This window comes from Eptatretus burgeri, chromosome 13 (assembly GCF_056783735.1).
Source record: "Eptatretus burgeri isolate ZD-2024b chromosome 13, Ebu_testis_v1, whole genome shotgun sequence".
Classification (NCBI taxonomy): Eukaryota; Metazoa; Chordata; class Myxini; order Myxiniformes; family Myxinidae; genus Eptatretus; species Eptatretus burgeri.
In genome coordinates, this window is record NC_140973.1 from 80,593,968 (window position 1) to 80,616,122 (window position 22,155).

Below are 22,155 nucleotides of genomic sequence, written 5' to 3' on the forward strand. Positions count from 1 at the left end.
CCCCGTTTTGCTGCGTCCTTTCCTTTGTTGGACTCTCCATCTTGCATCACGTAAGGGGTTCGTAGTGGGTTCAACATCCCAGTAATTAATTGGAACCGTCAAGGCCGACGATAACACCGCTCGGTTATCACTGGAGCACGGAACGGACCGCTTAAACGGTTCGTGTCCGTAGTCGGCCTGTGGCGTGGTACGATCGCCCGGTCGACCACTCGCGCAGGTACTTAAGTAGATCGAATTTGGCGAGCGACCCTATCCTGCGCGGGTGGGCAATTGGCACGATCGTGGTGAGGTTAAACCCCCACCCGTGACTAGCTCCCGGCGTTGTTCCGAGAGGGTCACGACTGAATTGTCCGTTCCGGTGGGCGACGTGCCACGATTCGAATTACGTGGCCGATCGCACGCCGGCGGGCGCGAATTCGCAACAATATTATATTTTCCCCACCATGTTATATATGCAGAAGACTCTCATTCAAAAATGTTAAGATTTATTTCCGCATCAGATAAAAAACCATAATGCCTCAACAATGTGAGGCTGGTTTCATGTCATCATTTGCGACTTAATTTCTACATCGGGCATAACCCAGCCTGGCCCAGCGTATTTGATTTATTAACTTCCGCCATCGAAGATCGGAGGTTACTGTTTTCACCCCTTTCTGTTTGTTTGTTTGTTTGTTTGTGAACAGTATTACGGAAAAACTCCTCGATGGATTTCGACGAAACTTGGTGGGTGGATTAGGTATGGTCCAATGATCATGCCATTAGATTTTGGACTGGTCCAAAATCCAATAAGGCCGCTATGGCGGCCATTTTGAAAAAATATTTGATTTTTTTTTTGTATTTCTACATGTTTTAAGTGATTTCCAACCACCCCCCCCCCCCCCAAAAAAAAATTTTTGCAACTTTTTTTTCAACAAAATTTCGATTTTTTTTTTTTGCATTTCTACATGTTATAAGTGATTTCCACCAAAAAACATGCCAAAATTATAATTGCGGCTGATTTTGGAACTTCAGGTGGATATACCCACGTAAAATCAATTTCTGTCTCAAGGAATCTAGTTATGACGAATGAATTGAGAATATAAAAGTTAAAAGTAAAAGGGAAAGTTGCAAACTATTGACGTCAAATTGAATGAATAGGATATCAGGTTCACTTGAGTCACCTCGCAGTATTGGCGGCGGAGATTTTGCACTCTAATGAGTGCTCCCCCTCGAGTTTACGTCCGTTATCCAGATAAAAATTATGTTATATTATGTATACGAAGTTACAACGTACCTACACCCATAACCATTCTATAAAATATCTACATAGCCCATAACCATTTAATTATATAATATTATACACATACGCCATACGCCATACGCCATACGCCATTACCATTCTATTTATATCTGTAATATGTATATATACAAACCACCACCACCATTTTTTTAATTTCCCACCACCATTTTTATTTTTCACCAGCAACATGTATTTCCTTCATCGCACATCCTATTCCCGTTTATGAAATAACTGAAGTAGCTCAATAATTTTAGTGGAGTGCTCGAGGATAAACAATATTTGATGTCTTCCCCTCTGGGGCCAATATGTATAAAGCCTCCGATGATCCCACTCTGGAGCATCCCACATATAGCTGACCATGGGAAAAGCAAAGAGTGGATAATTCCAACCCTGCTACTTTCAATGACTGTCCTTGTGCCTTAATGATAGACATCGCAAAGCACAGGCATACAGGAAACTGTAGTCTCTTAAATTCAATCGTTGAATTTGATGGAATGAGTGGAATTCGCGGAATGAATACATCTTCTCCTTTCGCACATCCTGTCATGATAGTGGCCTCAATAACATGTGGTAGTAGTCTTTTCACAATCAGTTTTGTTCCGTTGCAAAGTTTTGGTGCATCTTGATTACGTAATAACATAATGGGGCATCCAATTTTTAACGATTGATTGTACGGAGGCAATCCTGGTAATTCCAATGAGTTTATAAATTCTGTGGGATAATGTACGGCTTGCTCAGTATCCAGTGTGGTGTCAATAGGCTTGTGACTATGTTGTTCGCCTGGAACTACTTGTAATAACTGATGGTTTATTACACGGACTGTTTCATTAAGTGGAGCCAGGATTGTTCTTTCACAGAGCCACTGCATGTTTTTGTAATTAGTCGCTAAATTGGGATACACATGAGCCTCTAATTCTTCCATAGATGAAACTATTGTACCACAGTCATCGGGAATAGATATTACATCATTTTTGTTCGGGATTTCACCATTTCCAAGTTTGAGAAGTAATTGTGCGAAATTGCCAGCATCGAAATCACCATATAATTTGACCCTCATATTTGTTGTTGGATGGATAGTTTGTACGAATGTCCAGAGGTATGAAGATTTTATACTGGCTTTCATTTCATCATCTGGAGTGCCACGGGGTACTACAGGTAAAGTTTGTCTGAAATCGCCAGAAATAACCAGCATAACTCCACCTATAGGCAGGTCTACTCCTCTTAAATCTCGCATAGTTCTATCTAATGCTTCCAATACATCCTTAGGCGACATCGTACCTTCATCCCAAACTATGAGGTCGCAATTCTTCAGCACTTTTGCTGCTTCAGTTTGTTTGCCAATGCCACAAACCGGATATTCCTTTGTCGCTAAGTCGAGAGGCAATTTGAAAGCAGAATGCGCTGTGTGGCCACCTGAAAGTAGTGTTGCAGCTATACCGGATGAAGCAACGGCTAATGCGATCTTTTTCTGGCTCCTCGTCTTAGCAAGCAAAAGCGGCTCATTGTCAGAAACAAACTTTGCGAGAGTATCTGTGTTGTAGTTTGTTTCACGGAACCATTCTCTACTGATGGTTGCGCTTTCAGACCTATTAGAAGAGGGAAGTCCCCACTTAGTTAAATCTTTCCCGCTCATGTATAATACCAAATCTTCAATGTATATCAGAGCCTCATTGAACATATCTGGTGTGTACTGGATGTCCTCTTGGGGATGTTCTCTTTGGACTCTGTTTTTTACATCTTCAGACAGAGGGCCTCTTTGTGAATGTCCCATAGGCTCTTGGGATCTGACATCTCACACACAGTTATCATAACAGCAAATAGATACCTCATGGTCGATGGGGATTGAGAAACAGTTGCCTCTTCAAGAGTGGCGTTCCAATCGGCATCGTCTTCTAGGAGTCCGAGGAGATTGCAAGCCTCACGGAATGTGCTGAAAATTTGCCCCCACTGTTCTCAGGTCTATACTATGAAACTCACTGGACCTCGTTTCACATGCAGGAGGAGGCGGACGCAGAAACACTCAAAATTATTGGGATGTACTGTGTACACTCGACCCAATGCATCAGATTTGTAAATACCAGGATATCCTGGAACTTCTGAACCTTGCTTCCTCCTGTTCCAACGTTTCTGACTCGAGTTCCAAGTGAAATACGTTGGCACCTGAGCGTGCAGTAGAGTTCGAGCAAAGTCATCAATTTTGCATAGTTTGAAAAATTCCAGTAAGTTAGAAATTGGAGGTTCTTCTGCTCGTTGTTGGACATTTTGATCTGTAAAATAAACTCTCTGTCCGTTCTCAAGGTGAATTGTCAGGTGAATAACTGGAGGAAACCTGCCAGTAATGGGGAAGTTCAATATCCTCCATATGGCTTCATTGCTGCATATATATATATATATATATATATATATATATATATATATATATATATATATATATATATATATATATATATATATATATATATCTCGACCATTTTCATATTTTTGAACCTGGTTGATGTCGTTTCTCTCAATGGTTACTACAGCTTGATCACTGCCCTTGTGAATGTATTTGCATATGTATTTGATAGCTTTTACACTATTGCAGTACTCAACGTTGATGTGGGCATTGAAAATAGTGGAGAGTAATGGGATATATGGAACTATCCATTTATTATCAACAGCGACGGGTTCAGGAATACCGTGAACTTTAACCGTTGTTTCAAATCCACCATCAGGTGCCTGCCGACGATACAACGGATATCCATCTTTATCCCACTGCGTTTCGTGGAGGAGTTCTCTAGGGAACCTCTTTCCACATTTTCCATTTCTCATGCAGGGTGCCTTGCTATTTATTACACCACATGGACCATGGATCATATGACCTTTCACAATAGCGTACAAAAACGGATCCTCTTCTGGGTTGGGCAATTCAGCGCGAATGACTGAGTCAATCTGGGTGGGTCTAAGTTTTTCTCTGAGCCAAAAAAGGCTATGTACGTGTGGAAGACCACGTTTTTGCCATTCTATGGTATACATGTAGGGAGCAACAGACCCACACACGTTAAAATTCGTCATGAGATCTATCAACAGAATCACTTTCCTCTGAAAGACTCTCGCTATTAGATCATGTCGGTCATGTGCGACTTGTCCTGGTAATAGTTCTTTGACAATTTCTGGCTTTTACACTATTGCAGTACTCAACGTTGATGTGGGCATTGAAAATAGTGGAGAGTAATGGGACATATGGAACTATCCATTTATTATCAACAACGACGGGTTCAGGTTGTTATCAACAACTATTATCAACATATTTTATATTTATTATCAACAACTGCCACTGAGGATTACAGGTTAAAGTTATGAAAAGGTCCAGTCTTCCAAAAGTTCGAACATAGGTCATTGCATCTTGAGTGCGTTCTGCCATATACCGTGGTCCACTAGTGAATGATGATGGTAATATAACTAATTGACCAACATTTGCATGGCCGTCATTGGTTAGAGAATCACGGAGATGTATAAAATCAGCCACGCGTAACTGCTGCTGATGAGTTCTGATGAATAGTCGTCGTTCAGACTCAATCTTTGCACACATATCAACTATATACTGGCGAAACAATTGGCGACAACACAAAATAATATTGAAACTATTTTTCCTGTGCATGATTCTGTATGCATAGTAATCATTAGCAGATACTTTTTTTCCAACATTCATTAGTCCGGTCGTGGGATTGAACTGCCATATTTGGAAGCAAGAACCATCTTGTCCTTCCCAGTTAATCAACGGGTACTGCAGGGCATCATAGGAGCGGTGTGTCTCACTGATTCTCTGCAGTAGGTCATTTCTGCAGTGTATGACGATGTCACGCTGATTGAATTCTTGCCCAATGATGACGATGGCCACTTCATTTACTTGTGGGGCGTTGTATCTTTTCTCATGCTCTCCAGCAGGAGTTCTATCAGCATGAGTTACAACCCTCATGTCTTCACTGGGAGCCTGTTCTAAGGCTGTTTTGAAACTTCTTACGATGTTGTTAGTTTCATGCAACATCTTTTGCAAGTGCAAAACCAACTCGAGATGGATATCTTCAACAACGCCACACCTACGTTGAGCTTCCTGATTGTGATCGCCCATGAAATAGATCTGAAGAAACTTCAGTTCTTCTCCGGGTTGTGGCAAAATGGCCCCGGCTCGATGATATATTTGCCCACAAACCTTGAACGTAGGGAAGTAGCCCGGTAACGTAACTTCTTCAGCTCCAAATGATGTCATTTGGAAGCACGAGTTATACCTCCTGATATTGCCTCGGAAATGTTGTGAGTGGGCAGATGTACCATCCAACAGAGACTTCAACGGTTGTGGTGGTTCGTATATATCAGTGATTTTCACTCTCCCTCCACTGCAACACATACCAGGAGGTTCTTTTTTGAATTTTCTTGCCCCACAATGATGGCAGATCTCATCCATCCCACCTATTTGAAGTATAGGGATCAATTGATACTTATTATGTGGTCTATAGTGAAAGGCTTCTCTTTCCAATTTCAATGATTTGAAAGGGCCGGCTCTATTGACAGCTGAATGCAACTGTTTGCTTCGGCGTCCATCGTCCGTAGCTTCAGGCAGCTCTGCTGCTCTCGCGGCTGCGGTTGCTTGGCGATCGCTTCTGCATCGAGTGTCCGTAGCTTCAGGCAGCTCTGCTGCTCACGCTGCTGTGGTTGCTTGGCGAACGCTTCGGCGCGAACGCTTCGGCTCGTTCTCTGCAAGCCGAGCAGCTGCCAAACGCGACCGGTCTCTTTGACGCCTTGATGTCGTTTTCTCTTCGGTCTCGACATCTCGTGACGCTCTCACAGTCTTCGCGTGTGGCGTTTTTCTCCCAATGCTGCTTCCTCGCTTTTTAGGAGGCATCATTAATTTATTAAAATTATCAAAATATTACTGTAATGTATTAATGTGTGGATTAATTTTATGTGTGGTGGTTGTGCTCGGGGCAACTCGTCGGGGGACTATCCCCTACAACTCAGGTCACGGGAGTCCTCGCAAGGGGATCCGCTGCCAACTGGGGAGGCCAATTAGTCCCGAGAGCCCTGCGACGAAACGCACGGGTCCGGCTCAAAAAGTTCGGGAGTTCCAGCAATTTTCACTGGGGTCCGCAGGAATGAGCACAACCAACCTTTTGCCACTATACAAAAGTAAATCGTCACTCTATTTTAGCACGATCTCCTGATAGAGGTACTGGTCCTATTGCTGAGGTAAATGCTTGATGATGAGGAATGGATGCAAAATGGATCAGAAATGGATGAGGAATTGGTGAGGATTTGATGAGGAAACCTGCTTGATGAGGAATTGCTCAGGGAAAATATCTCCGCTTCAACGAAAGTGTATATTAGAAGACCTCTATTGATGTGAGGCAGCATGTACTTATACTGATGAACTATTGTTCTCAAGGAAATGTGTATAATATACGACCTCTATAGGTTTTTGTTGATGTAAATAAGGCCTATGATAGTGTATCCAATACCATGGACGCCGTATCGTCTATATTTGGTGAGGAAAAATAAGACGGTCTCTGCACCGCATGTGTACATAAAATATGAACATATTGGGTGAGGCAGCATGTATTGATCCACTACTGTTCTCAACAAAATGTGTATAATAGCGAACGTAGTGAGCTTCATAATCAACGCGTGCACATGAGAGAATAGGAAACAACAACAACACAATACCCTGGCAATTTGTAATCCGAATCGTCGGCTATGACCCTTTTGCTTCCGGCTTTTTGTCATGGGGAATGATGCACGCCGGGAGATCATGACCGGAAGTGTTTATTTATTTATTTATTCAATTATCTTTTATTCTCAAGATAGAAATCAAACCTGATCGTGTTTATACACCGCACAACATTTAATATTCGCAAGATAGAAATCAATGAGCTTCATACTCAACGCGTGCACATGATAGAATAGTAAATGTTCATGAAAGGTTCTGCACCCATGCGATCGACAGTTATAATGACGCAACAGACCGGGCCCATCCACGAAATGGAGAAATTGCTGCATGGTTGGATGGAAGAACAGATCCAAAAACGGACACCTTTTAGCCTTTTTACTGTGCAGAAGAAGGCTAGAAGTCTATTTCATTAATGAGCCAAATGAGACGGACGGAATTATTTCGGGAACCGCGCCGGCTCTGTGGGACGCTGCGTGCGAGATCCATTCCGTGTTTTGCAAACCGCCCAAGCGCAGGCGATTCCATGATGGGAATCTGGCGTTGAAACAATCCGTTTTGTATTTTTTTATGTTTTGTATTTTTTAATTTAGTACGTTTTGTAACTTCTGTAAAATGTTTTCTATTTTTTTGTATTTTTGTATGTTTTTGCAAATATTAAACCAATTGTACTGTCGTATGCAGTGTTTGACTTAAACCTGACGGATGTAAAAACGTTATACAGTAACAATAAAAATGGTTTTTATAACCATGGTTATAACAATAATGAACAAAGAAAATGTTAATAAAATATGACGTACAGATGATTATTATATCATTATGCAGTATAATATACATACGGAAATTTTTGCATAGGCCTGTACACTATAAATAAAGGTTGGTCGACTTACGACCAAATCGACTTAAGACTTGGTCAGTCGGAACCGATCGTGGTCGTAAGTCAACGACTACCTGTATGTACAATAAAATATGACTTGTGTTAATCATGCATTAAAAGAGGCGTTTGTTGATGTGAATAGGGCCGATGATAAGTGTGTCGAATGCATGTCATAATTCGGAAACGGGAATTCGGAATTAACTGCAGCACTATTTTTTTCATTCTATTGCAAATGGCGTTGGCCCCATGTCAATCGGCTGAACTTGAAAAATTAACGTTACGAAATCAAGTGATGACGTCATAATTCGGAAACCGGAAGTCGGAAGTACAATTCTTTTACATCGGGACACTCCTGGGTACATGTTCTGTCAGCATGTGAAGTTTGGTGAGGATCAGTCCGGTACTTCGAGTGCATAGGTCACAGACAAACACACAAACACACAAACAGACACTTTCAACTATATATATATATATATATATATATATATATATATATATATATATATATATATATATATATATATACATATATACGCAAATATATACACATACACACATACACATATATTTCTGGGGCACGGTAATTTGGTCACAGAAAATTTGGTCACGGGAAACTTGGTCACGGTAAAACGGTCACAAGGTAATTTGGTCACGGTAATTCGGTCACAAGGTAATTTGGTCAGGGTATTAATATTATTATATATTATTCACTGCATTTAAGGCCAGTAAGGCCCAAGAGCAGTAACAAACATTTTCATTTCATGGCCGGCGAATCTTGTTGGCATAATGATGTATTGACCAAGTTTATATACATATATATATATATATATATATATATATATGTATATAAATAAACATATATATACATAAACATATATATATATATATATATATATACATATATTCATATATATATATATATATATATATATATATATACATATATATATATATATATATATATATATATACATATGTATATATATACATATATATATATATATACATATATATATATATATATATATATATATATTACACAGACATACACAGTATATATATACATATATATATATATATATATATATATACATATATATATATATATATATATATATATATATTTCTATATATTTATATATTATCCCTGTGTTGTAAGAGGGGACCAGGGTTGCGTCAGGAAGGGCATCCGGCGTAAAACATGTGCCAAATCACTATGCGGGTCATACGGATGATCCGCTGTGGCGACCCCGAAAGAAGAAGAAGAAGAAGAAGAAGAGATATATACATATATTTACAGATATACATATATACATAATCACATATATACATATATACACATATACATATTCACATATTCACATACATACATATTTACATTTATACATATATATATATATATATATATATATATATATATATATATATATATATATATATATATTTACATATATACAATAAACATGTATATACATATATATATATATATATATATATATATATGTTGTTCATCTTTCGGCTGCTCCCGTTAGGGGTCGCCACAGCGGATCATCCGTTATGATCCGCATACTGATTTGGCACAGGTTTTACGCCGGATGCCCTTCCTGACGCAACCCTGGTCGCCTCTTACGACACAGGGATCAGGATTTGGATTTCGCCATGATTCCAGGCTGCTCTACACCCTGCCCAGTGCAGAGCCCCCGTCCTCAAGCAATCCTCCAACCCAAGCCTCCGAGTAGCCGGATTACAGGCGCACGCCACTACGCCCGGTGCATATACATATATATGTATATATATATATATATATATATATATATATATATATATATATATATATATATATATATATATACATACATATACATATTTACATATATACATATTGGTATGAATTTGGGAATTCGATTGTACACAACATACAGGTTCCTTTAGACAGCTATGTCGATAAGCGCTTGTTCCCGAGATAGCTCACATTTCATTGTTTGAATGTTCCGAAATCGATTAGATGTGCTGTGGATCGATTTAATAGTCAGGGAACGAACAATGGAAACATCCCTCCTTCTCTTCTGCGAAGAGGAAGAACCCTGCCGTCCCGTGACTCATGATGTCAACAACTCCCTCCCACCCGTGGTTGAGCGGGGGGGGGGGGGATGGATCACGAGGGCATGAGTCACGCCGGGCGTGGAGGAAGGGGGCGGAGAAGGATAAGAGGGGATCTTTTCTTTTGTGTTGGGCAGAGTTGGAGAGCAGAGTTGGAGAAGGGAGTTGAGAGTAGTCGTTTAGCAGACCGTCGGGTCCTGCTTGGCTTGCGTTAGGTTTGAGGCCTTCGGAAGCCTTTTGCTTTGACGGTTCCGTGACCTTCGGCTACTGCTTGGCTCAGGAGAGCTTTTTGCTTCAAGCTGCCCTGTTTGGAAGGAAGTTAAGCCGGTCGCTCGGCTCGAGCTGCGAGTGGTGGCTTCTTCTTCTTGGTTCGTGGAGCTCTTTGTTCTCCATTTTGGTTCCCGGCTTGGTGTGACTCATCAACCTCTTCGTGGAGGTGGTTCCTTGGGGAAGCGACGCATCGACGGGAAGGATCGGCGCCTCGTCTCACCAGCACGTGTTGAGAAGCGTGGGAGGATTCGCGGTAGCTCGGGAAGGATCGCGGCTCGGCGATTGGATCCAGCTCACTCTCGCTGGAGCCCGGGTCCGAACAACTTGAAGACCACATGAGGTGGAGAGGTTAGAGATAGGCTCTGAGTTTCAGCTCACCTGTCCCCCGAGCTGGAGCTCGTTATTAAAGGCCTCTGCCACCATTTATTGGGTGTGTGTGCGTACGTGTGTCCGTGAGCCTGTCTAATAAGTAGGAACTGCTGTTAAGTGCAAGTGACTGTCCATAATAAGTAGACGGTTGTAGTTCTTTTGTCGTGCTTTTGTTGCTTGTATAATTGCATTCGTGTTTTGCCTTGTTTAATTGCATACGTGCTTTATTATAATAAATGTCCTTGTGTGAATGTAAACCTGTTCGTTGCGTCCATTCCCTCATTGAAATGCCATCTTGTAATGCGGAATATTAGTTGGTTTTTAAATAGCCGATAAATAGAATCGGGTCCAACGGGACTTTGCGATAATACTCCGCTCGGTTATCCCAAAAGGAAGCGAGCTACTTAAGCGGCTCGTTTCCAAGCCGTCCCATTGAGATACAATCTCTCGGTAACCTACCTGCGCGAATAATTAGGTAAATCGAAGATTTGGCGATCGGACCCTGTAGCGCGGGTAGAGTGCGGACAAGGTTGTGGTGGGATTAAAAACCCACCCGTGACTGGTTTCTGGCGTTGTTCCAGAAAGTCACGACTGGATTGTCCGTTTGGTGGGCGAAGTGACTGCTATTGGTTAGACGCGGTCATTTGCACGTCGGCGGGCGGGAATTCTACAACAATATATATATATATATATATATATATATATATATATATATATACAAATTTACATATATACATTTATATACTGTGTATATATATATATATGTATATATGTATGTATGTATATATATATATATATATATATATATATATATATATATATATATATATATATATATATATATATACACATATACATACACACAGTACGAAAGGTTGATGGTGATTTAGCTGATTTCCACACAGATGGAAGATGCCCTCAAGCAAATTACAGAGTAAATAGAGCAGAATGTTTGTGAAGTACAACATGCTGTATTTTGATTAAATAAGTCAGTGTAGTGACAGGTACTTTTCCTTATCATCTTATCGAAAGAAAGTTGAAACAACTTGATAATATGCAGGAGGTGATGTTAAAATCCGAGTTGGAATAATTCGAAATTTCCCAAACGTTTCAAGACACTCGTTTTGACACTTTCAACCCTGAGCACCTTGGACTTTTGGCTCCCCCACCTGGGCTCCGTGGAGAACCATCCAGCTGCTCGGATCACTGTAAGTTTGAATTCTGGCTGGTAAATCAGCCGATCGGGCATATGGAGGTTTGAATAGCGGCTGGAAAATGGCCGTTAAGGTTCAGAGGGTTCAACGGAGGTTCAAACCAAAGCATCCAACACTAAGCTTCACGGCAAACCAGAAATGATCTTTGCTCACACCATACAAAGATTTATGCAGCAAGCATGTTTGATGAAGCTGATGTTAGCTGACTTCCAAGCAGATGGAACACGACACGAGATACAACAGGATTCGCTTTAATTTCATTCAAACAATACTATTTCTATTGCTTGAACGATTCATGTCACGTCTTCTGTGTTTATGCCCAAGTTGAAAAGATACAAAAGTCAAATTATTGTACATTTTCCGAGGTAGATGTATCCCCAAAAAAAGGTTTTAAAAAGTGAAGAGAAGGAAAATAAAATGATTTACTTCACAATGTCCCAAAGAGTGGTTTTCTTTGGAACAGTAGATTGTGATGACTGCGTCACACGTACATCTTGTGAACCACGAGACTGGTTCATCGTTGGTTCCCTGAAAAAGAATAGTCCTCCTCAATCTACAACTTGGTATAAATGTGCTTAACCAGATATCATGTACATGTTTCATTTCAACAGATCTTTCCTTTCAACAACTGGCATTGCAATGATGTACGTACACCGCCTTCAGAGCATTCACACTCCTTGACTTTTTCACATTTTGTTGTTGTTTAAGCCTGAATTTAAAAGGATTTAATTTAGATTTGTGAAGTGCTGCAGATAATGTTGTCCTTCCAGAAAGTTCTGCCATCTCAGCCAAGGAACTCTGTAGTTCTGTCCGAATGTTCATGGTTCTTGCTCACCTCCCTGACCAAGGTCCTTCTTGCCCAGTTGCTCAGTTTGGTCAGACGACCAGCTCTCGGAAAAGTCCGGGTAGTTTCATATTCTTTCCATTTCCTAATGATGGATCTCACTGTGCTCTTGGGAACTCTCAACACTCCAGAAATTGTTTTATACTCCACCCCAGATCTCTGCCTCCTCACAATTATATCTCGGAGTTCTACAGGCAATTCCTTGGACTTAATGGGAGAGTTTCTGCTCCGACATGCACTGTCAACTGTTGGACCTTATAGAGAAAGGTGTGTGTCTTTCTAAATCATGTCCAATAAATTGAATTGATCACAGGTGGACTCCAATCAAGTTGTTGAGACATCTCAAGGATGATCAAGGGAAATGTGATCCACCTCAGCTAAATTTAGAGTGCCACAGCAAAGGGGTTGAATACTTCTTGGCTCGAGACATTTCAGCTTTTCATTTTCTGCTCACCTGGACTTTAGTCCAGTGAGCTGATGTGATTGAGCAGTGTCTGTAGGTCTGTCAGTGAGTCTGGAAAATGCAGTCATTATCGCTTGAACCAAATATATGAATTTGATGAAACTTGGCCAAAGACTTCAAATCTGATGCCCATTTGTATCGACCGCATCAAAATCTGCTCTCATTAAGTGTCAATGGGGGGGTGGGGTGTAGACTGTAAATGGTTGTGGCCAACATCTTTCACAAACAGGTTGGGTAGTCTCAATTTTTGTTTGGAAATAATTTGTAATTTGTTCAGGGTATCAGCGATAACTCGCCATCTCTTTGCAAAAGACATAATGGGATCTTTAATGCCCACCAACATCCATAGCGCTGGACGATGGTCGTCTAGCTTCACGTCCACACCATTCATGCAAAACACCAGAATGACCAGCAACATCTGGGGCACGATTCCAACCCAGGCTAAACAACTCATCGCAAACACTTCGCAGCAATCCCCAAGCACTGAAACTTCCAATGATGTCATCTATGCTGCAGAAAACAATTCATGAGCAAAATGTGATTGAGATACGACAGGATAGCTTTCATTTCCTTGAAGGAATACCATTCTGATTGCTTAAGTACATTTCATGACACGACATCCAGAAGAGATATTTTCTTTCACTTACATGGTCTGTGTAATATCATCACGACCCTTCCTCCTCTTTCCGCATCTTCTGAACCAGTGTCTAAGTTGTGAAAGATTGAAAAGTCAATATAATGTACATTTTCTGAGATCGATAAATCCAAAAAAAGGCTTGTTAAGATCCTTGTCCTCTTAATGATGACGTCATAAAAACGATTATGACGTCATTGTGATGTATCAGGTTTGCGATAAATAATTATCTGTGCTAATGCCCCGCTCGATTCCCGCAAACAGAGTTCAAAAAGCTTGCCTAGTTTCGGAGATAATTTTTTAGGCGATTTCCATTAGAGGAGATATTTTGCCATCATAACTTTTTTTCTCGGAGGAATTTTCAAAATCGGAGATGGTTACTGTCTGCGCAGAGTATTTTTACATATATATGCCAAGTTTCAGTAAATTTCGATGAAAACTGTAAGCTGTGAAATAAAAAAGTCCACAAGAAGAAGATGAAGAACAACAACGTGAGTAAGATTTAGAGATCCTCCATGAGGATCTAAAAAGCGAAGAGGAAAATAAAATGATTTACTTGCGATGCGTCCAAGGAGTGGTTTCATTTGGTGAAGAAGATGAAAATGACTCGTCCACACCTCTGTTTGGACACCCATTCATCTTTGCCTCCCTGAAAAAGAACAGTCCTCGAAAAATCAATCTCTCTCTATCGAGTGCAGCCTGTGGATGCTGGTTGCATCATTGGTTGGGACGCGGCTATGCCGCTGATGCAGTGTCCCCCTTCCCAGTACACTGGCACTCATTTGGCCGACCTTGGAATGATGACAGGCCGAGTCAACCTCCTGGTGTATTAATTCAGCGGCCAATGGGGCTTGAATTCAGGACCCTAAGATCCCAACTAGGATCCCAAGCCACCACCTGAACCACGAAGCCAACACCAGGCTTTGAAAAATCAATAACTTGGTACAAATGTGATAAAGTGGATATCATTACATTCTCTATTTCAACAAATATTTCCTTTCATCAACCGACACTACAAAAAAAACATCACTCATAGAGTGACAACTTGGTGAAAAGGAACAGCACTCGGAGGAAAACATATCACCGCAAAGCTGAATAGTTTACATCTTATATCCCACTAATCGGTCGGATCTGGATCCAGACCTGAACCAAAATCGAATCGGCTTGTTCTCGTAACCAAATCTGGACATAACCAACTCATCCAGATCGTTTTGTCAGAACTCGTCCACAACTTTTTGAGATATCATGCAAAACACAGTTTTGGACCCATCTGTCAATGGTGAAGAATCACTTAAAAAATTCGCTTCGGGGATGAAGCTTGTCGTATCTTCACCAAAATTCACACACACACACACACACACACATACACACACACACACACACACACACACACACACACACACACACACACACACACACACATACACACACACACACACTCTGAAGTCAAACCTTGTGTGTGATCGATGTGTCACGTGACCGAATGTTGACACCTTCAGAGAATATAAAATCCACGACACAGACAGACACGTCCTTCCCTCTCGAAGCGATGTTTCAACTGTAACAAAGAACGCTGGGGCGAGCTCTGTGACGTCACTCCCATTGTTGATGTCACAGTTCAAATTTGATTCCAAAATGGAATTGAATTCCGAGTTCGTTTGTGAACCAATCGATGTTTGAAGAACGTTCGTTCCGTTTCGCACTTTTGATCGTTTGTCGTTATTTATTTCCCGACATTTCCCATTTATAATACAATCGATCATATAACGAACGATTCTCGACGTGAGGAGAACGTCTCCATTGCATGTTTTACCGTAATCCCTGATTCCGTTCACACTGAATGAAATTCTTGATCACAAATCTCGCTCTCGGATGCGATTTCACCAAAATGCGATTGCACTATTTGTTTTTAATCACGCCATTGACAAGGACTTTACGCCGCGCGCTAATTTCGTAGAAGACGCACTATTTTCGCGGACGTGAAAATGATATACGGTGTTGTACACGGACACCATGAACTCATTAGCAGAGTATCCGCTCCCCCCACGACCTCTCCGAGGGCGATCTTGTTCTAAACATACAACACGTGGTTCTGACGCAGAGCATTATTTGGGCGGTGTATAGGCATGACGGTTGTATGGAGGCAAAAAGTAAAAAAATAATAACCCACCAAGTTCCGTGCATGAAAGAAAAACATACCGACTGTTAATAATTCAAAACACCTCACGACACTGGAAAACGTGGGGACAGGAAAACTGTACGGGAAATGGTGGACACTTGTGATACCCTCCCCGACCTGGAGGCGACACGACCCACATTTACATGGAGAATTTCCGTTCCTTCCCAAGACCTAAAAACACCCACACACACTCAATGGGGTCATGCTGATCCGATGCAGCGAGTCTGGATGTAATCAGCCCACAACTACATGGGGAGTAACGTGACAAATAAAAAACCAATGTCACCCGCAGGGTGACCCGTATCTTGCCAAAAGGTGACCACGTGTGACTTCTTTAAGGTCACACTGAGGTGAACAGAGCTGCTATCCACCAGGAGTGACTCCTTGAGGAATATCTGCCTACAAGAGATTCCGATGAGAATCGTTCTACAGAGTAACCATGAAAAATATGCGTTTGCCTCATAACGTCACCAAATGACGTCATAATGTCTCAAGCTTGACATATCTAGAAAGCACTCATCGAGGTGTTCAATTTGAGGTACTACACGATATGGTTCCTAAAACTTGAAAATTTGACCTTGGGGTCAAATATATTTGACCTCAGGCGCTAACCATGAAGGTCAAGGCCAATCGCCACCAAAAATTAATCAGCTGAGCGGCAAACCATGAACTATATTCCCATTAAGTTTGAAGACGATCCGATCAAAATTACTAAAAAAATTAAGGTTTCGTCGACTCCCCTGATTTGCGACAAAGTGACCTTGACCTTTGACCTTGACCTTCAAAATTTTGTGCACTGAAAGGGACCTCTATAGGCCTCTGATATGCGAAGTTACAAAAATTTCCAATGATAACTGTGCTCTGCAGAATTTTTTATTCGTGATTACAGACAAACAAACAAACAAAAACAAACAAAAAAAACATACAAGCTGACTAACATATCTTGCAAAAACTTGGTTTTGGTAAGATAAACAAACAAACACACAAACACCGGCCCGTAAATTTTAGTCAGGATCAGGGAAGGAAGGGGGAAGTGGGAATTTAACGTTCCATCTTTATTTACTTTTCACATTGTTCTTTACAAACAGGAACAGGAATAACACAGGCATGACAGGCCGAACGTCCTTCTCACGTACCAAAGTTCCCTGTGTGTCTGTGTAACTAGTTGTTAAGAACAGGAAGAAATGGGGAGGGGAGGATAGAGAGATAGGGGTGGGGCTGCATGGAGTTGGAAGAGGGAGATTGGGACGTTGGGAATGGTGGGGGGATTGAGGATTTTGGGTTGGAAGGGGGTAAGTACTTGAGGTTGAGGGTAGTTGAGAACTTGAGGAAGAAAGGGGAGGGAGTACACAGTTCGGGGGTGGTGGGGGGGGCACAGAAAGGATAAGTGTTGGAAGGGAGCGGGAAGGAAATGGGAGTGTGTGTGTGTGTGTGTGTGTGTGTGTGTGTGTGTGTGTGTGTGTGTGTGTGTGTGTGTGTGTGTGTGTGTGTGTGTGTGTGTGTGTGTGTGTGTGTGTGTGTGTGTGTGTGTGTGTGAGGGGGGGGGGGTTGGAGACCTGAAGTCACATCTTACATAATGCAGAATTTCTATGGATCCCAGTTGGTCCCTTTGGGTCTTTTGGGTCCTGGAGGTATTTTGAGTTCTCGTGGTCCTCAAGGTCCTTGGGGTCATTTGGATACCCTGGGTCTTTTGGGTCTCCAAGGTCTTTTCGTCCTGTAGATCTCGGTTCGAAGGGAGGGGAGGAAGAAGGTGTTTGGGGGTATTTGGGGTCCTCAGCTCTTTTGTGTTTTGGTTCCTTGAGGGTCTTTTTGAGTCTTTGGGGTCTTTTAGGTCTGTTGGGTCTTTTGAGTCCTGAGGGTCATTTGTGTTCTCAGGGTTGTTTGGGTCTTCGAGTTGTTTCGGTCTTTGGGGTCGTTTGAATCCTCGGGGTCATTTGGTTCGTTCGGGTCTTCGTGGTCTTTTTGGTCTGAGGGTCCTTTGGGTATTTTGGGTCTTAAGGATCTTGGAGGTCTGAAAGGGTCTTCAAAGGTCAAAAGGTAAGCGGTCTCAGCATTTTTAAGGGTTCAAAGATACATTTAAATCGTACGTAATTAATTAATCGACACAAAAAGCATGACACACACAAACACACAAAACAAGCCGGGAGGCGAAGATGATCCAAGCGAAATATTCTCAGCAAGCTCAGAGGGTGAATCAAATCCCCGGTATCGCGAGAAGCAGCGCAGAAGCCTGGGGGAGACGGGGTGCGGACGTCATGCGACAGCACGAGCACTTCTTGCAAGGACGAGTGGTGAGCAGGCCCGGCGAACCTGAAGGAGCAAAGTCTTCATTCGAGTGCCGAAGACTCCAGAATTTAAATTCTTGAATAAATAATTAATTTCAGATCGGTCATTCTGGGTTGCGGAGATTTTGAATATCCGTTAAAATGAGGGCAGCGAAGATAGGGTCTGAATTTGTACCCCGGGTAGGAAAGAGCAACGGTCTACCATCAGTATTGGCATTGGCTTTTTCATGATTCAAATTTTCATGAAAATCGATGATCTGATATTTGACCCCTGACCTTGACCTTTAACCTCAAGGTCATAATGACAAAAGTTGTTGTACTCATTGAGTACTATGTAACTGTAAAGTTTCATTCACATCCATTCACTACGGTTCGACTTATGATTTCTACACTACGATTCGACTACGTGTTCGACTACACTACGATTGTACTTTCAGAAAAGTCAAAAATTAAAAATGTTGCCATTTGAAAAATATTGCAAAAAAAAAAATCTGTTTCATACTTTTGGGGAAGGTCCATGAGAGATCATTGTTATCAAATTTGAAGATCAGTGAAAATTGTAGGAGTCGGGTTTGGAGTGAAAAAAATTTTGAAATTTCAGAAATTGCACTAATTTGACCTTTGATCTTGGAAGAAGGAGAGGTAGCTCATCACCCAAATGATGAAAGTTGCAGTTCTCAATGAGTACTATGTACGTGTGAAGTTTAAATCACATCCATTAATGACTGTTAGAGTTATGATGATTTTACTTTCAGAAAAGTCAAAAATTCAAAGGGTTGCCATTTGAAAAATATTGTGAGAATCAAAAATCTGTTTAAGACTTTTTGGGAGGATTTATGAGAGATCACAGTTATCAAATATGAAGATCATTGAGTGAAAACTGTTGGACGAGTAGGGTTTACAGTGGCATAGTACCAATTTTAGAGGTTTTTTTGCTGTTGCTCGGCAACCAGTGGTTGCTTAGACCCCATCTTGTACACGATACAACTCGATCACGATGGAGTCATTGTGGCCAAGTTTGATCAAAATCCGTTCAAGCGTATGGCCTGGGGAACTGGAACAGACAGACAGAGAGACAGACACACAAACTGGATGACAACAAGGGCCAACCGAGCTTGACGCGCTTGGACTAACACACACATACACACACACACACACACACACACACACACACACACACACACACACACACACACACACACACACACACACACACACACACACACACACATACACACATGTACACATATAGACAATCACACATAAACACATTTACACATATATACACATATATACACACAAGTATATATACACATAAACATACACACATACACATACACAAACACATATATACACATATATACATATGCACACATAACACACACATACACACATATATACACTTATATACACATATACATATACACACACATATATACATATACACACATATATACACATATACACATACATACACATACACAACCACATACATATATATATATATATATATATATATATATATATATATATATATATATATATATATATATATATATACATACACACACATATATATATATATATACACACATACACGCGTACATACATATGCACACACATATACATATATACATACACATACACACATATACACATATATACATACACATATACAAACATACATACATATACACATATACATACACATTTATACATACACACACATACACACATTCACATATATATATATATATATATATATATATATATATATATATATATATATATATATATATATATATATATATATATATATATATATATATATATATATACACACACACACACACACACACACACACACACACACACACACACACACACACACACACACACACACACACACACACACATATACATATATACATACACATACACACATATACAGATATACATATATACATACACATACACATACACACATACACAGAAATACATACACATACACATATACACATTCACATATATACACATATTTACAGACATACTAAACACATACACATATATACACATTCACATATATACACATATTTACAGACATACTAAACACATACAAACATACACACATACACACATACACATATATATACACACACATACAAACATATATATATATATATATATATATATATATATATATATATATATATATATATATATATATATATATACAAACACACACACACACACACATATATAAATACACACATACACATATACATATACACAAACACACATATATACATACATAGATACACAAATAAACACACAAAACACATACACATACATACACACATACACATACACATACATACACACACATATCTACACATATAAACACATATATACATATACACATATACACATATACACACACACACATACACACATATACACATATACACATATATACACAGACACACATACACACACACACATATACACATATTAGCAGGGATACCCGTGCTCCGCACAGGAATCCCATGGATGACGGCGGGTCTGAAGGAGTATATGTCACAGTTAATTGTAAAATTGTAGAGGCTGTCACCATTATTTTTTTTTTTCATCACCACTATAATATTGTTATGGCTGTGGAAATTCGCATTACACCATAAAGGGCCCTCAGGTGAGATATCTCGATAGGTACATGTGTAGTTAGCCCAAACCCGTTGTATAGAGGGAATTTATGTGATCCATTCGGGCTGCGATCCTTCAGTTAGTCGTTTTTCTTTCTCTATCTTTTATTTCAAACAAACAAAAAACAGCCAACGATGCTGGTGGGCTTTTCCCGCCATTCTTCCCCACGCTTGGTGTGAGGGAAGGGGGAAAGGCAGCTCGCCGCCGATTGGTGAATGAACAGCGTGAGGCAGTCAGGGTGAGGGAACGCCCCTTTTCGAGAACCCTCTCGTAGGAGGGTGGAGCCGAAAATTGGGCGGAGCGAAGGGCGGAGCCCCGCACTATAAAGGACGAACACGGGCGGGTGTGTCTGTGTCTCTCTCTCTCTCTCTCTGTGTCTCTCTCTCTCTCTCTCTCTCTCTCTCTCTCTCTCTCTCTCTCTCTCTCTCTCTCTCTCTCTCTCTCTCTCTCTCTCTCTCTCTCTCTCTCTCTCTCTCTCTCTCTCTCTCTCTCTCTACTCGCTTCCTCCTCCTCTTCCTCTTCCTCTTCGCTCGTCTGCGTGTGGTTGTTGCTGTTGGTGGTTCGTTCGTCGACGAATTCTTCAGAGAGTTCTCCTACGAGTCCAGCTGGAGGGAGTCGAGTCGGCGCATCCTCGTCCTGGGCCCTGTCGCCGTCTACAGCGGGAGAGGGCGAGCCTTCTGCCAGGTGCCGGAAGCCCCGTTCGTGGCGCGGAGTGGCTACACGTGCCGGCGCGAGGTGCAAGTCGCAGACCACATTAGGGGAGGCTCGGATTTGAGGTCAAGGACGCGATGCTGGACGATGCGTGCAGGGAAGTCGCAACTTTCTCTTTTCCTTTGGGTTTGTGTAAATGACTGTGGGTGGCGGCGCCTGTCCTTGAAGTAAAACTGGTTAAGTGTTGCCGCGTGTACGCGTATTCAGTTTTAACTCTTTCTTTCCTTTTATGTTCATTTTTCTTTTGCTGTGGATACGTGCTTGTCTGTGTGTGTGTGAATAAAGTGCATTCATTGTGTGAACTTGTTCCCCGTTTTGCTGCGTCCTTTCCTTTGTTGGACTCTCCATCTTGCATCACGTAAGGGGTTCGTAGTGGGTTCAACATCCCAGTAATTAATTGGAACCGTCAAGGCCGACGATAACACCGCTCGGTTATCACTGGAGCACGGAACGGACCGCTTAAACGGTTCGTGTCCGTAGTCGGCCTGTGGCGTGGTACGATCGCCCGGTCGACCACTCGCGCAGGTAC

The 22,155-nt window shown here is 41.2% G+C and overlaps 1 protein-coding gene across 6 annotated transcripts in view; it reads right to left on the reverse strand.

Annotated features, from left to right (window-relative positions):
• LOC147014901 (uncharacterized) overlaps positions 1–22,155 on the reverse strand; it is a 98,907-nt gene that overhangs the window by 52,395 nt on the left and 24,357 nt on the right. For 4 of the 6 annotated variants that reach the window (XM_085853335.1, XM_085853334.1, XM_085853333.1 and 1 more), the window contains exons 1-4: positions 15,204–15,558; positions 14,308–14,400; positions 13,765–13,824; positions 12,237–12,338 (exon numbers count right to left, since the gene is read on the reverse strand). In XM_085853335.1, the coding sequence (XP_085709461.1) occupies positions 12,237–12,338; positions 13,765–13,824; positions 14,308–14,400; positions 15,204–15,514 (566 nt within the window). In that variant the 5' untranslated portion in view covers positions 15,515–15,558. The other 2 variants (XM_085853338.1, XM_085853339.1) reach the window with 2 other exon arrangements.